The following is a 17,600-nucleotide window of genomic DNA, read 5'->3' as shown; positions in this document are numbered from 1 at the left end:
GCATATTCATTCCTCAGTGATTCATCTATGAAAAGGCCATCAGAGACAAAGCTTTTGTTATAACTTCACAGCATTTAAGGCAGCATAGCTTCCACTAGAGACACATGTCACATTCACCTGAAAGTTATCAAATGACAGGATTGTGAGTAATGAGATAGCAGGTGATGTGTCTGAATATTGGCAGTAGGCTTAACCAAGCAGAGAAACATTTGCATGTTTCTGTTGAAATAACATTTCATATGGAAAAGAATGTGCTGCTCACTCAGGTCTTGGAGAAATCTCTGCTCTTGTGTGGACTGACTGATTCCATGAAGATCTGAAGCAAGTTTTATGGTAGGAAAAATGGAGAGGCCCAATTGCCTGGTTGAATGACACAGCATAGTCACGTCTGTGTGACTGAAATAAGATAGAACAAACTTTGTTGGCTGACAGACGTTCTAATGGTTTAGAATCAAGGGGCATGTTTGTCAGAATGAACTAGACCCTTCTTAATAGTGAGAACTCTCTATTCCACTGGTTTGGCTTGGGGCAGGAAATATTTTGTTTTTTCCTCACATGATGAAAGTGCTAGGCATACAAATTCAAGCAGTCCAGTGTGACATGAAGGCATGGCTTTGATTCATCTTAGGCCTCTAAAGCATGCTTGATCCAAAAGCAAATAAGCCACTGAATGTTCAGCCAAGTTATGTTAAACTAGCTTACTTCAGGCAGCTCTGGAAGAATGGGGTGCTTTTTAAAAGTAGAAATGAATGGAATAGTGTATAGCTAAAGAGCACATAGTTAGGCCCTTAACTGTTTCCTTCTGTTTTTCTGTAATCTGTTTTTAAAATAAATAATTTTATAAAATAGAGAACTATAAACTCTCTGTAAATGTGTGTGTAGGGAATACACATGAGTTACACTAATCTACATATATTTTAGGGCTGCTTGACACATAGATTTTCTTAGTCATGTACACAAAATTTTTTATTTCTGAAATGTTTTGTGAAGCTACAGCTGAATAGGACAAATATTTGTTTGCAAAAATACATATTGGGAAATAGTATTTTCTTCAGTTGTGAGATGTTTAAGGGATGGCTTTACCAGTACCACACCTTAGTATGTTTCCATGACTGAGTGGAGTTTTGAACCCAAGTCTTTGGAATCCTAGTCTGTCATTTTATCCATTACTCCACACTGGTTCCCATATCATTTATTTTTCTTTATTTTTATTCTTTATATAAGTATACTAACATGGTGCTTCACAAAGAATAGGTATAACAGATTGTAGTCCAAGGAAGTTATAATATAAAATAGACATAGGAAATTAACAGAAATAGGAAAGGAAATTGAGACATCATTTTGCAAAGTGATTATATCAGTTACACTTATTCTGGCTTAGTTATAATAAGAGATGGGGTAATGTGTATGAGGTTTATGTAAGAGCACATATTTTGGCAAGAGAAAAAGGAAAAGGGCCTGAATTGTGACTTGTATTTAAATGAGAGAGCTGAAAGTCCAAAGGGTACAGGAAAAGAAAAGCAATTTGAAGAGGAGAGACAATGACAAGAAAAATGGTATGGAAGACGGATGGATGCCATAATGTTTAAGACAGATGTATCAAGCCATGTCTGGTGATCAGGCATTTAAGATACACATAGATTGCATGAAGTCATCTTATTGTATGTGAATCCAACATGTATTGAGGGGAGTGTACTAGCTCCACCCCCTCCATCATCTCTTTTGGAAAAACACAACTATCCAAAGAGTGGGAAGCTTCTTTATCGAGTTTGCCTTTCTACATTAGCCACATTCCCCTCAGGTCAGACTTCTGGCTACCATGCAGAGGCTACTGGGCTACAAGAGCCTGGTCCTTTTCAGTGAACTGTATTTCTGTGATTAAAGAGACAATGGAGGGAGAAAGGCTAGTGTACTTTATTTAATTAATGTGAGCTTCAAAGACTAAAGCATAATGTAAGTAAGGTTTAGACTCATCTGGGGCCATAAGTGATTGCTGAAGCTCTTCTGGTTACAAGGATCAGAGTAACCTACACCAAAATAATTTCCTTTGTTCCGTTTTGTTTATTATTAGCCGCTCTCTGGCTATTCACAGACATTAGGAGGGCAGGATCGAAATGAATTCATTCTGATGAAGAAACATTGAGTAGCCATCTAGTGTTGGTGCTCCTGGTTCAGTCACGCCCCTACAAGTCTTGGCCTTGATGGATTCCCACAGTTGTCTTCCTGAGAGTGCTGATGTGAAAATGCCTCTGCTGTTTCTGTGAGGGTGGCTGACTATTTCTTTCCATCTCAACAGGTTGAATGGCTGAAAAACGAAGAGGTGATAGATCCCGTAGAAGACCGGAATTTTTACATCACTATTGATCACAACTTGATCATAAAGCAGGCACGTCTCTCTGATACGGCCAATTACACTTGTGTTGCTAAAAACATTGTGGCTAAGAGGAAGAGCACAACTGCAGCTGTTATCGTATATGGTAAGGGAGATGGTTCTACCTCATTTTCTTGGGACTGCAGCCTGAAATACCTATCAAATGTAGGGTATAGAGTGGTGCCACTGGATTTCTATTTCTTCCTGGGCTTAGTCCCCAAAAAGAAGATGCATTTAACTGTGGCTGTTAGCAAAAGCACACATCCATCATAGAAGCCCCATTGAGGCATTTGATGAAGGAATTAATCCTACCTCTTGTGTGGAGAGTTAAGTTAAGAGAAAAGGAAAGCTGTTTTTATCTGTGGCGGTGATCCATGTGTTCAGAAGCCCTGAAAAATCAAGGTTCCTGCTTGCACAGAGCTGTTCTACAAATAGAGAATGTTCTCCTCTTTAGATCTAGTTCTCAAAACAGGACATCTGGAACAAGGGAGGGGAAGGGATAGGACCTAGCCTGTTTCTTCTGCCTATTAATTTGGATTATATGGATTTTTCTTTACCATGAAAGTCCCTACTTCAGCACCACATATTTTAGATGACAAGTGATGCTAAGAGGAGACTTACCATGAAAGTCTAATGATCGACTTAGAGAGAGAGAGAGAGAGAGAGCAAAAAACAAAAAAACAGGAAGAGGGGAAATTACCAATAGGTTAATGAGAAAGGAGAATCCTTTTAGGTCCTTAATCCTTGTAGAATCCTTTTAGGTCCTCCTCCCTCCCATTGACACCCAGTGTTAGAAAGCATGCAAGATAGTTATTATCTCAACAGTATGAAAAGTTAAGGAATTCCAAAATTTAATCTTGTTGCTCCATGAAAGAGAGAGATAATTTGTCAGCAAAACAAGGGGGAGAATATGTTTGGTGCAGATTAAATGTAATTGTGCAAATAACACTTCAGTGCAAGTGGTGTAAAATGACAATGGCTACAGCCTTGCTGCCTGGACTTATAGAGAATTAGAGGCATTGGGGAGGGATTCTTGCATGTTTCTTTTTAAATAACCAGCCACAGATTTGAGCTTGCAACATGTGGAGTTTTTTCTCTAAGTGAAAAAATGCTGGTTTTGTGCAAAGACAGTTTGTGCCGGTCGTAAAGACGCCAATGAGAGAAACAGTACCCCGTACCTCACTTCTAACAGGAGATGAGGAAACTCCCAAAGCTTGAAAATTTCTCATTGAGAGAACTTATTTAGTTGAATTGAGCAAGTATTCATAATACCCATACTTCTGTGCAAAAAGAGCCCTGGTGAGTTCACATATAGCAAAAATAATCTGTCATTTTGTGATTCATAAATTAAAAAAAGTAATGTGAGGACCTGGCTGGAATGATAGGAGAGCTGTTGTTGTCATCATCATCATCATCATCATCATCATCATTTGCGATTTGTGATTTGTGATTTGTGATTTGTGATTTGCAATTAATTTGATTAGAAAGACCTTCAGACCCAGAGCAGCAGTTTTCCTTAACTGCAAGCATTTGCCCCAAAGAAGTCACAATGAGAACATTTAATTCTGCTTTCTAAAGGAAACAGATTGAATAGAGATGATTAGCGGTTTTTGCAATACAATATAAGCACAACAGACAAGCATTGTTCAGTGTAGTTGGAAAGTATAAGGCATGCATGAATGGGACCAAACTTCAGTGTCGGGTGCGCCCACATGCACAATATATTTATCCTTTCTAAATGCAAAGAGGTTAACCAGGTAGGTGGACATTTATCACCTATTGCCAAAACTGTGCTAAAGAAGGGAAATCTGAATTGGAAACTTGATCAAGCTCAGTAACGACACTTTTTAAATGTTTTTGTACCACTATGGTAAAAATAGCCAGTGATTATTTCTTTTTTAAGGGAGTTATTTGATCCAGCCTGTAGTCTGTAGAATCCTACAGAAACTAAAGAAGAAGAAAAGTAATAATTCAGGAAAGAGAAGTGTGAAGCTTTAAGGTGTCCAAAATTATCTTGCATTCAATCCAGTGTGTTTTGATTAGTAAAGTTTTGGTCTGAAACATGAATGATCTTTGGAACAGAACATGAAGAGAAGATAGCTGTTTGGTTTTATTTTTAATGGAAACATGCTGGGTTGAATTGTTATACATTAATGAAACTTTGAGTATTTTTCTTATTGTTCATTTGTAATGAGGTCCCTGCCCATGCTTTCTAATTTTATTGCATTTACCAAAGCTTAAATATAGAAATAAGGGATGTGGTGGTGCTGCGGGTTAAACCGCAGAAGCCTCTGTGTTGCAAGCCTCTTCTGCTGGTCAGAAGACCAGCAGTCGTAAGATCGAATCCACACTACAGAGTGAGCTCCCGTCGCTTGTCCCAGCTCCTGCCAACCTAGCAATTCGAAAGCATGTAAAAAAAAAATGCAAGTAGATAAATACGTACCACCTCAGTGGGAAGGTAACGGTGTTCCATGTCTAGTCGTGCTGGCCACGTGACCACTGTCTTTGGACAAACGCTGGCTCCATGGCTTGGAAACGGGGATGAGCACCGCGCCCTAGAGTCAGACACAACTGGACTAAATGTCAAGGGGAACCTTTACCTAAGAATAGAAATTGGGAATAAGCAGCCTGATTATTTTGGGTCTGCATGGAATTAAAGATGCATAAGTCAGTATTGTCACCATGTAGGAGGACTTGTGTATTGTTCCCTGTTGAAAAATGTGAAGGGACATTAAGTGATTGGGAACAGATTGGAAGATGAAGCACAGAGGAAAGAGATATAGTGAGATACTGACCTGATAAAGCAAAGAAGACAGAGGCTCCTTTTTCCCGTGACTGCACCCACATCCGCTGTTGTTTACCTCCAGACAGGAGAACTTGTAGTATTTTCAGGTCTGTTGTCACATGTACAGCATGCTCTTACTCTTAGGAACTATTATCCGCATCCATGTAGTCAGGAAATCCATTTTTCTCTCAGATGTCACTCTGTAGCCGTATAGATCAGAGAACCTTGCAATGACATGTCGTAAACCCTGTATTAAGGAGGAGGTGGTGGAGAAATATGATACTGGATCACATTTGTGAATAAATGGTAACTAAGAAGGCTGGACAGTTCAGCAGTTTAGGCATCTGGCTATGGAGCCAGAGGCTGAGATTTTTATTCTCCACTGTTCCTCCAGGGAGAAGTGCCAGCCTGGTGTGGTCTTGGGCAAACTGCACAGTTGAAAGGTGCCCCCAGAAGAAGAGAACATTAAACCACTTCTGTGTATTCCCAGCATAGAAAACCCTAGAAAGAGTTGCCATAAGTCAGATTTGACTCGATGGCACTCTGTTGTTGTTGTTGTTGTTGTTGTTGTTGTTGTTGTTGTTGTTGTTGTTGTTGTTGTTGTTGTTGTTGTTGTTAAAGACAATATTCTGGGTAAGTAGGCTCAGTACATCTTACTAGGGCAGTGATAGGGAACCTTTAATGTCTATGGTCCTCAACCCACAGTCGCTTGCCATCTGCCATCCTGGATGGGATTGAGAGGATTTAGCATCCAAAACATCTGGAGGGCTCACATTTCCTGCCCGTCTGCCAGCGGCATACTTCACTTGGATCACTGATATTTTATTGATTTATTTATAATTTTATAGTACATTTATTAATTTATTATTTATTTAATATACTCAAACCCTGACTTTCTCCTCAAGAGGACCCAACGAAGCCTACAGTATTAAAACAAGGAATATTAAATACTAAAAACAGTAAATTATTACAATATTAAAAAGAAGCAGATATCAAATTAAAAATGCTAAAATCAGATTTGTTGCATATATCAACTGAGGTGATATGCATAAACAGCCTGCTGAGAAGTTCTAAGATTAGATGGAATAGACACCCTAGTTTCAGTATATGTAAATGAAGAGGTTTGACAGTGTTTATTAAACCAAGAGGGAAATTGGTTTAATATATATAAATAAAGAAGAAAATTGCATGGAATGCAGTAGGGAGAAATGTGAGGTACAGTACTCGTCCCTGTGTTGAAATAAGTATTATTTCAAGCTTAACTCTCCAGACACGAGAGGCAGCATTAATCCTTTCATTGATTTAAATGTTTACATGTGTGGATTTGGTTTAATAAAGAGGCCAGTAGGAAAATTTGACAGATTATCCAATGCAATATTTTACATCATGAGATAGCAAAAGCATTATTGTGCTCATCAGTGCTCAGTGGATCGGCTGCTCTGCCTCTCAATCATCTGTATTTCTTTCACTTCTCAGTCAATGGAGGGTGGTCAACCTGGACTGAATGGTCGGTGTGCAACAGCCGTTGCGGGAAAGGTTCTCAGAAGCGTACAAGAACCTGTACCAACCCTGCCCCTCTCAATGGGGGTGCCTTCTGTGAAGGCCAGAGTTTACAGAAAATAACTTGCACCACCTTGTGCCCAGGTATGTTGTGTCATTATGGTGATTTATTTACATATATTTGGTAGCCTTGTTGTTATTTGATTATCAAACTTTTTAGAGGTAATTTGTTTCCTTGCTGTTTGCTTTCTTTGTGAGCAAATATCCTGTTGTGTTACATAAATACACATAATGGTGTGCAAACCATGGTAAATTAATTCCTATTATTGCTTAAAGCTTGCTTATCATCTCAATCCTTTGTAATTGTGGCAATTTATGTAGCTCAAAATCTGAAGAGATTTAAGTCTTAGATTTCTGATAATTCCCAAAACAGAAGTATATAAAAAGGTTCAGGGTCAAACATGTATAAGAAAGCTCAGTTAATGAGCAAAAAACCAAAAAACCTTGTTTGTTCAGTAAAGCTGAGAACATTTTTGAAGCATTTGGATTATGACTGTTCTGTCTCACCTACAAGGAAACATGAACAATAATAGGCAAGGTTTACTATACATACCGTATTTTTCGCTCCATAAGACGCACCTTTCCATAAGATGCACCAATTTTTTAGGACAAGAAAACAGGAAAATATAATCTGTGGGGAAAAATGTGTTTTATGGTGCGAAAAATACGGTAATACTTGCTATAGTATAAAGTTTCTTATAGTTAATGAATGTAATGTTTATTACAGTTAATGTTTAGAAATAATCTTGGGCATTTTGTTGAAAGATGCTTAGTTCCATTCAGTATACATGGATGGAGCTTACTGGAAATAAATAATCTCTCCTTTACTTCGAATTGATTTGGATATTGTCTGAGTTGTTAAAAAAAAGCTTTCAGAATTTCCTGAGCTTATTCAAATGGTCAGAAGAGTGTACCTTTTTTTATCCTCTAAATAATGTGATTGCCAGCATACAAAATATACTTCCCCTAATGCTTCACTTACTTGGCTGGGTGATAATGAGAAGAGAAAGATCCATCCCTTTTCTGTCCATCTCTGTAGCATGCTGGTTTTTGGGAATTCTGCCATTACAAATCCCAAGATTCCCCTTATGGGGTGCGTGGGTTGCTTTTCCTTTTGCTTTGCTTTGCAATAATGCATGTTAGAGCAGTGTTTTCTGGCGGTTCGCAAATAAAACTGAACTATGAAGTATACAAGGTTGGCTGGATAGCTCAGTGGTTTAGGTATCTGGCTATGGAGCCAGAGGCTGGAAGCTTGATTCTCCACTGTGCCTCCTACAGGAGGCGAAAAGGGAGGTCGGGAAGAACTTTAAAAGGCAAACGGAGATCAAAGAGCCTTTTCTGTCTAATGGTTTCCAATGGAAAAAACAAAAAATCATCATAAATTAACGAAGTGTCAGAACAACACCAAAATCAGTTTGCATAGGTTTCAGGAGGTGGACTAACCATTGCAATCATTTAAAACAGCGTCCAAACATTGTAAGACACTTTTACAGGAGCGAAAAAGGACTTCGCAAAGGCATTGAAATGTATTGAGTCGGCTTCAATACATTCCAATATAGGAAACATTGTTTCACTCAACGATGTTTCCTATGGGGATTTTCACTGAACGATGGCAATCCGTTCCAATTGGAACGGATTAACCGGTTTTCAATGCATTCCTATGTGAAATGGTGTTTCACAAAACGATGTTTCACACAACGTTGATTTTTTTGGAACCAATTAACATCGTTGTGTGAGGCACCACTGTATAAAGCTACCAATAGGAAATGATAGTGGAAAAGAAGAACCTTAAAAGCAAAAAGGTAAATACTTTAAAAAGTGTGATAAAAAAAAAAAGAATGTTAGAAGAACTTCAGGGTATACCTCAGGAGAGCTTCCAGGTGAGTCGTTGGGGGGAGGGCATTCCAAAACTGGGTTGTCACTGAAGAAAAGGCTTAATTCTTAGCAGCCACCTGCCCTGACTCATTTGGTCAGCCCTGTCATTCACAATTACATTTAATTTTTTTCTGGACCGATGGCACAGTTTAACAATAGCACAAGCAGGTCTGAGGGCAAACTCTTAGCTTGGTGAGGAACCATCTTGTAAGAATGAGAAAAGAAAAGAGGAATAAGAGAGAAGAACTGTGGGTCAAGGGAGGAACCAAAAGAAGAGTAAGGTATCTAATACCTTTTACTCCTGACTTGGCCTGTTAACCCCCCCTCTCCCCTTTGATATATCTTCCCATGCCAGTTAATGTGCCAGTCATGACACCTCACCCATCACCTTATGCCATTGTTGCTTGTGGATCTGTCAGCACTGCTTGATTACATGCAGAAAAGTGAAATAGTTTGGGATGGAGGAAAGGGGCTTCTGAAAGTGGTACTTTGGGTCAGTAAGGCCAGATGGATAGGGAACTCAAAATATTTCTCTGATTCAGATTTCAGCCTAAGCTGGAGAAAAATGCAGGACTTACAAAATTCGCGCCTGCTTTGAAAAGAACTTTTACAGGCTGCCAGAGTTGTCTATGAGCAGTTGGGCAAAACTTCAATGTAATTTCTATTGGCCATTTCACCTGTAAGGAGCAAGGAGCAAAGTTACTGCACTGGAATCCAATATAGTGTTTTCCTGGCCCCTCATTGCACATCTGTGGTGCCCATATTGCATCACAGTGAGAACATTAAAATCCGGTAACTTATTCTGAAGTACCCAGTGAACTGGGTGTGACATCATTCCGCCAAGAGTGGCTTGTGGGAGAGCAGTCGAGGAAGAAGAAAGATACAAGATACATTGACATAATATACAGAAGACTATGGAGAGAGAATACTTTGGCTGTGGTATATAGTGTGGTTTCTTTTAGCCATGAATGGAGTAGAAGAAAGACGATACTGGATTGCAGGAGACCCGTTAGTCCCAAACATTAATAGTCCCACTGAATCAATAGGACTGTGGTAAATCAACACTTATGTGAGTTCCACTGATTCAACGGGTCTACTCTAGTTGGGATTAACAGTAGATTTAGCCCTTTGTATCTGAGATGCTGACCTCTGCACATTCATAGTTTTCTAGACCCTGTACATAGAATTTTGGAATTCTGTATATATAAACTAGTGGCACATAAACTATATACCAATCAACTGAACTGCATCAAAACATAAATTTTGGTCCAATAGCTTCTGATGTTCTATATAAACTAGTGGCACAAGTTTTAATGAAGATGTTGCTCTAGTTTGATCTGTGACTTCTTCTGCATGCTACAAGTTTGCAATGAAGTAGAAAAACACTTGGAGGACAATTTTCTCCCCAGTCTTGGTGATTGCAGCAGTATAAAATTTTAACTCCAAGGTGGATCATGATGCAATGAGTGTCTCCATCCGTATATAGATTCACAGCTCTCTGTGTATTTAATTCTTATCAGATGGCTGATAGCAAGATCCAAATCTCCTGACAATTTTTCCTTCCTGCATTGCACTCCAACACTCTAGGCTGTACTACGAACAAATCACGCAAGTGGTCCACAAATAGATTTAAGCTGCAGCATGACTCTTCAATTTAGCTAGAAGCCGTTTTCCCCCTCTAGCTAAAATAAAGAGGTTTGCATCTTTCTCACCTATCTTTTGAATAAACAGAGAATTTGATTTATCACATGTTTTGCAATTCATTGTGCATGCAGTATACCCACCTTTTATCTTTACCTGCATCATCACCCTCACCCCTTACCATTTTGTCTTTACATTTTATGACAGTGGATGGGAGGTGGACAGCATGGAGTAAATGGTCTACATGTGGAACAGAGTGTACCCACTGGCGCAGGAGGGAATGCACGGCACCAGCACCAAAGAATGGCGGCAAAGACTGTGAGGGTCTTGTCTTGCAGTCCAAGAACTGCACAGATGGGCTTTGTATGCAGAGTAAGTGGAAGTATCCTAATGCTGCTACTTTGACATTGTGATTTGGAAAATTTACACATATATAAATATATATATATACATTGCTGCTGCAAAACAGCCTAAAGCTCCAGCATTTTCATGCTGTTAAAAAACTATTCTTGTTAGCATATGCTGGAGTAGGTTCAAGAGGAATTCCCCACTTTATAGCAGCACAGGAAAAAAACAATATTTTAACAGGCCCCTATATTTAAAAGATTGAGCACTACATGGCAGACACAAGTCCTGTTCTGTGCTTGCTAAACTATTTCGGGATGTGTTTGGACTGCAGCTTCCTGCACCTTTGGGTATGGGAGGTGATATTCCCATTGAAAGTAATGCAAAATTGTCTGGGATTTTGGACAGCAAACCCCTGCTTTCGATCATGCCAATTGCATTGATCTATCCTAGCATTTATTTCCCCAGTCTGTCATTTAGACCAGAAGGGAATCAGCAAAAGAACTGCAGAAATTCCTGTGGGTGTTTCTGTAATTGGGCCCCTGGGGAGTAAAAAGCTCTTCCTTTAAGCCAAAGCTTGGAATAGTTACTTTTTGGACAGCAATTCTCAGAATATCCCATCCTGTTGCTGCTTTTAGCATTCTGAGTGTTGTAGTTCAAAAAAAAGAAAGAACTTTTCAAAATTCTGTTTGCACTTTGGCTGGAACAGCAAAGTAATGGACGCATTGGTCTACTTCTGGTCCATGACAGTTTTGCATGTGTTGATTTCACACATCCATTCCATCTCATTTATGCATTCCTCTACAGATTTCTCTAGAAAATATCTCCACAAACATTCATATTGAGATATACGTTTTTAATCTATTTAGAATACAAAGAATGCCTTTTTAACAATGCAAACCTATGCCTGTGTGTCAAGGAGCATTTTTTCCCATTGATTTCAGTGGGGCTGGCTTGCAAGTAAGTGAGTATAGGATCACAGCTTGTTTGCTGACAAAGTAAGCACTTCTACAAATATTTTATCCTAAAAAAATGTTCGGTACATTTTGATATGTATTTTTAGACTGCCATCTGTAATACACAATTGGAGAAAGATGAATTGTTGATGAAAAACTCTGGCCCAGGCTGCACATCAGTCCAGAGACAGGCAAAGTGCATCGGTCCTGATTTTGTTAGACTAACTCTTGGAGTTCCTACCCTTTGGCTATGCTGTCTAGGGTTGATAGGAGCTGCTATCCGCCAATATCTGAATGGATGCACTTCACTTACCCTTGCATTAGTTTAAGAGTGAACTTTGAATCATTTTCTGCTTAAATTCACGGAGGACAAATTCCTTAAGTATCCAAAGCTAGAGGAGATACTAGTGACTGGCTAAAGGCAGGTTTTTATTTTGCAAGCAATATGTAGGAGCAATTTTGAAAGGACATATAACAGCCATGGTACTGTATTCCTGCTGGTTTCTGGTTATGAGTACCATAGGGGCCCCCGTATCCATGGGGATTGCTTCCAAGCCTCACCCCCACAGTTGCTTGAAAATGTGGATTATAGCGAAATCTATTGTAATAATGAACACTAGTGTGGTCTCTGGCTTCCTCTAGTAGCTGGACGAGTAACTTTGTTGTTAGAAATATATATTTCTAGGATTTTTCTTTTAATATTTTTAATATTTTGAGACCATGAATAAATGAATCAGCAGATACTGATCCTTCAGATAAAGGAGTCCTACTATATTTGTTTCCTAATCTATCAACAGCGTTACTAGAGATTAAATTCCACTGAATACAGTGGGACTTTTTTTCCAAGTCAACATACATAAGCTGAAATCTTGTTGCACAGCTAAGCATATTTATGAGTGATGACATCATCACAATCAGCAAATAGCTGCTGATAAAAGTCAAATCTCTAGTCATTAAGGTCAATTTTGGGTTTTGCACAATTTGTACACAGCACAACAAAAGCACATGGACCCTGAAATCCTGAAATGAAGCATTTAATCAGCAGCAATTTGCCACTGCTGATGACATGATCACCCTTTTACTCACAGAACAATCTATATGTCTAATCCTGTCCCAGAAATAGAAATAGATCAATAGATTATTGATAGCTAATAGTTTTCAGAAATTAATTAATGTGGTTACCCTGGGGAAATATTTTCCAAGGGTAGTACAGTATAGAAAATATCCCCCTGGGATAACCACATTAATTTTTATATCCTGCTAAATGTCCATCAAATAGATTTTGAAGGCCTTTGAATACTAATAAGAGCAATAATTGTAATAATACATTGCAAATAAATTATTTCTTTTCTCTATCTGCTTTTTAAAATTCAAGTTACCTTAAAGGTATCCAAAATTCTATTCACAGAATAACATTCCTCTTAAGATTTCCTTCTGTTGTTGGCAGCCTTTTTTTGTAAAATAACCTGTAATTCTTTGAATGAGAAGCAAAAAAAGATTTTGGAAAGAGCCAAACTTTAAAAAATATTATGTACAGATGGGAAAAAAAATCTATTCCAGATTGCCTGACAGTATGTCTTGGAGGCAATGCAAACATAAGAGTTAATGCATATATGAAATTTCTGATCTGAATGAGCCATTATGATAAATTATTAAGAAAAAAGACATTCCCTCCATTTCAAGCATATAATGTTTTATATTACAAGATTATATTTAGACAGGTACGTGTCATCCTTGAGCATTTCAAGAAGCAAAGGACTAGAGTGGGAGGGAAGGTATTATGCAGCCGAATAATAACACCCTATAGGTATTCCATTATAATTATTATCATGTAGACAGAATGTTGCTTTTTTATTTGCAAAAGCATCTGCTCAGTTTAAAGCCTTTTATGTCTTAGTAGAACCAGAGATATTAATAATGTGAAACTTCACTCTCTCACATACTCACCCTAAGAAGCATAGTTACCTGAAGACGTACTGATGGAAACATAGTTGCATGTTGACCTTCTGAGCTTCTTTTTAATAGCGCCTTTATATCTGGAGGGTGCATAAATATACTTGCAAACTTTATAATGCTGTTGAAAAAATTGATTAGCCATACATGGCTATGGAATGCCCTTTTTCTCCAACTCCCACCATGTGTAAATTCATTAAAATTATATAGGATTCTTTCTTTCATTCCTTTCTTTTATACCCTGCCTTTCTAGGGCCGATAGGACCTGTTGTCCACCAATATATGAATGAAAGAGATAGAGATCAAGGTAGTTTACAGTTTCAGACCAGTTTAAGAAAGGTCATCGGTGGTCTCAGTAAGTGGTTTCAGAGGCACTGCTTCCCGTCGCTACCTCATAGGAATCCAGAAAAAAGAGAATCTGCTCAGAAGATATGAACCTGAGCTCTCAGTGGGAATGCAACCATTTCTAGAACAGGTTGAATCCTGATTCCTGAATTAATTTTTTTTTTTTTTACTGATCAGACACATCTCCATTTTTTCAGGATTTAGTTTCAGCTTATTCACCCTCTTCCACTCCATTATCAAGCTTAGGCAACAGTCAAGAGTTCTGGCCACTTCATCAGTGTTTGAGGAGCAATAAAGCTAATTGTCATTGGCTTCACTCTGATGGCTTCATATAGATGTTGAATAATGTAGGGGATAAGGTGGAGCCCTAGGTCAAAGGTCATGGAGTAGAGCAGTTCTCCCCCAACATCATATTTCATGTGCATCCTGACAGGAAGGATCAGAATTACTGTAATATATAGGCAAAACCAAACACAAATGAAGAAGACAAAATCATTGTGTCACCTTAAAGACTAACTGCTATACAGTGGACCCTTGACTTACAGACGGCTTGACTTACAGACTTTTTAAGTTACAGACTTCTCTGGCCGCAAAATTTAGGTTTGACTTGCAGCCTGAGAATTGACTTACAGACCAGAAAAAAAAAACCAAAATGGAACAAAAACGGCCTGTTATGGGATTAATCGGTTTTCAATGCACTGTAGGTCAATGGAGACTTGACTTACAGACTTTTTGACTTGAGAACCGCCTTCCAATATGGATTAAGTTCTCAAGTCAAGACCCCACTGTATTTTAATGTGAACTTGTGTAGACAAGTCTGAAGATGTACATTTGTCCACAAAAGCTCACATTAAAATATAGCAGTTAGTCTTTAAGGTGCCACAATGTTTTTGTCATCTTAATTTTTTTTCTTTTGTTTCTGCTTGATATGCTAGCACAAACTAATATGGCTACTTGTTCTAAAACTACAACTGTAATATATACATACCCATATACAACCTAACCAGGTTCTCCAACAGGATACCATGGTCAATGGTATCAAATGTTGCTAAAAGGTCCAGGAGAGCTAATAAGGTTGCACTTCCCTTTTCCAGTCCCTACCACATGCTATCTACCAAGGCAAACAGAGTAATCAGCAAGTGCAGCTACATGAGTGACAAGAGAGCTAGTCTGGGCTACTTTGGAACACTTTGGAATTGTTGGGCTTGAGTAGAGCAATCTAATCAAGCCTGAATGTTCACTCAGCTGCTCCGAGAAACTCCCTCTCTCCCTACTTACACAGTCTTGGCACATTTGTAAGCTGGTATGGAAAGGAAATAGTATTTTCTTATAGTAGCCTTAGGGCAGCCAGGTTTTCCAGTAAAACAGTTCACCGATGGGAAAAGAAACTTGGGCACCATTAAATAAGGGGGTACATAAACATAACAGGGGGAAGGATAAACTTAAATGGATCACACCAGCAATGCTGTCCTACCACATATGCCTCCTTATTATTTCACCTAAGGCAGCAGGTTGAGTTGATTAATCAGGGTGCTCGATCTTATACATGAGGGTGGGGAGGAAAGACTCACTTCTGACTCTACATTGGAACATTCTGGGTGATTGCACAGCTAGAAAACCAGCTAGATTCTAATAGTTAGAGATAAACAGTAGGCTGCAACCCCAGAACAACTTGGGATGGATTGGTTCCCAGTAGGAATGGGTTGGATCATTCTAACAAGAACATCATGAAGTTGATGATTTTTAGACCTATTGTAACTATTCCAGCAGGAGGCAACAGTGTAGGATAAATTCCCATGTAGCCTATCTCTCATGTAGCTGAAAGCCTGATTGAAAAGAATCCAGGTAATCAGTATCATCCAAGAATACATGGAGTTGTAGGGTCACTACATTCTCAAGTACTATTGCCAAAAAAGGGTAAATTTGATATGGGCTTAAAATCAAAACTTATGGGTCAAGGACAGACTTCTCTAAGAAAGGCTTCATGACAGCTTCCTTTTAGGCCTTTTAAGGAAGGATTTATTACTTCACTTACTCATGGCATCTGTCCCACCTTGGCAGATTTGATTAGCCAGAAGAAGCAAAGAGGAGAGAATGTAGCCCTCACCATTCGAAGCACTCATGTGTCCTCGAGGTACAAACTTATTGATTGATTGACTGATTGATTGATTTAAAATATATCACCCCACCTTTCTTCTTAAAAAGAACCCAAGTTAGCTTACATAATTAAAAACACAATATTAAAAGCTAAAAAACAGTAAATTCTTCAAATAGGAGAGAAGAATTAATAACATTATATTAAAATATTAGGTGAAAACATTACAAAAAATGATTCGTTTATTGTCTCCTAGACAATCAGCTAATTTATTTATTTATTTATTTATTTATTTATTTTATTTCTATCCCGCCTATCTGGACATATTAGCCCACTCTAGGCGGCTTACAATAAAAGAAACAATATAATTTTAAAACATTGCACCTAGACTAAGATAGAAATCAAAGAAAGATATAAGAAAAGAAAAATCGTCAGGAGTTTTCTGTTGGGAAAGCCTGCCTATACATCAATGTTTTTAGTTGTTTCTTAAAAATGTCCAGCGAGGGAGCCACGCGAATCTCAGGAGGTAAGTTGTTCCAGAGACGAGGAGCCACCGCCGAGAAGGCCCGATTTCTGGTCTTCTCCTTCCGGGCCTCTCTCGGCGTTAGGCTCCTCAGCCTCACCTCCTGGCTCGCACGAGTGACACGGGTAGATCTTGGTGGGAGAAGGCGTTCCACCAAGTATCGAGGTCCTAAACCGTTTAGGGCTTTATAGGTAAGCATCAACACTTTGAAGTCGATGCGGAACCGGATGGGCAGCCAATGCAGTGCGGCCAGAGTGGGCGAGATATGTTGGAATCTTCTCACTCCACTAAGTAATCTGGCCGCAGCATTCTGCACCACCTGTAGTTTCCGCAGCAACCTCAAAGGTAGCCCCACGTAGAGCGCATTACAGTGGTCTAATCTTGAGATTACGAGCGCATGCACCAAGGTAGTAAGCGCCCCCACATCAAGGTAGGGTCGCAGCTGGGCTATCCGCCTAAGATGGAAAAAAGCGGTACGGACCACAGACGCCACCTGAGATTCCATAGTGAGCGCCGGGTCCAGATGGATCCCCAAGCTGCGGACCCCATCCCTGGCGGGCAGAGTCACACCCCCAAAAGTGAGGGAGTTTCCCAAGTCCCCAACTGTGGGAGCGCCCACCCTTAGTACCTCCGTCTTGTCCGGGTTCAGCCTCAGCCCGTTCTCCTGCATCCATTCCAATACGGTCCCCAGGCAACGCTGAAGGGACAGAACGGCATCTCCTGCAGTTGGAAAAAAGGAGATGTAGAGCTGCGTGTCATCCGCATATTGATGGCACATCGCTCCACACCCCCTGATGACCCGCCCCAGCGGCCTAAAAGGACAAGTAGTTGTTAAGGTTACATCAGCATGACCTGCCCCAATATCAGAATACAAGTCAAGGCAAATTTGATAAACCATGTCTGAAAAATATACAGCAAGCTGGTTGCAAGCTACTCTGGGACTTCCTCACCAGGAAAGAGAACTTGCACAATTCAGAAGGGAAGAGAGGGGGAGAAGGGCAACAGTTAAGACCTAATCTATCTGATTATGTTCAAGTATACACAGACAAACCCTGGTTTTGATCAGATGCAACTAAAGGATAAAGTTGAGCCACCCATGTGAAACAAGAAGGCCAAAGGAACATATACCTTTAAAGTTTAGAGTCAGTGGG

At 39.3% G+C, this 17,600-nt stretch overlaps 1 protein-coding gene across 4 annotated transcripts in view; it reads left to right on the top strand.

The window, feature by feature from the left end:
- The window catches only part of UNC5C (unc-5 netrin receptor C), a 413,186-nt gene that overhangs the window by 315,135 nt on the left and 80,451 nt on the right, over positions 1–17,600 (top strand). For 2 of the 4 annotated variants that reach the window (XM_020798665.3, XM_073001907.2), the window contains exons 5-7: positions 2,297–2,477; positions 6,633–6,800; positions 10,440–10,604. In XM_020798665.3, the coding sequence (XP_020654324.3) occupies positions 2,297–2,477; positions 6,633–6,800; positions 10,440–10,604 (514 nt within the window). The remainder of the gene's footprint in view (positions 1–2,296; positions 2,478–6,632; positions 6,801–10,439; positions 10,605–17,600) is intronic. The other 2 variants (XM_078394597.1, XM_078394596.1) reach the window with 1 other exon arrangement.

Source organism: Pogona vitticeps, chromosome 5 (genome assembly GCF_051106095.1).
Source record: "Pogona vitticeps strain Pit_001003342236 chromosome 5, PviZW2.1, whole genome shotgun sequence".
Classification (NCBI taxonomy): domain Eukaryota; kingdom Metazoa; phylum Chordata; class Lepidosauria; order Squamata; family Agamidae; genus Pogona; species Pogona vitticeps.
Note: the sequence above shows the minus strand (reverse complement) of the source record. Positions and strands in the feature narration are given on the sequence as shown.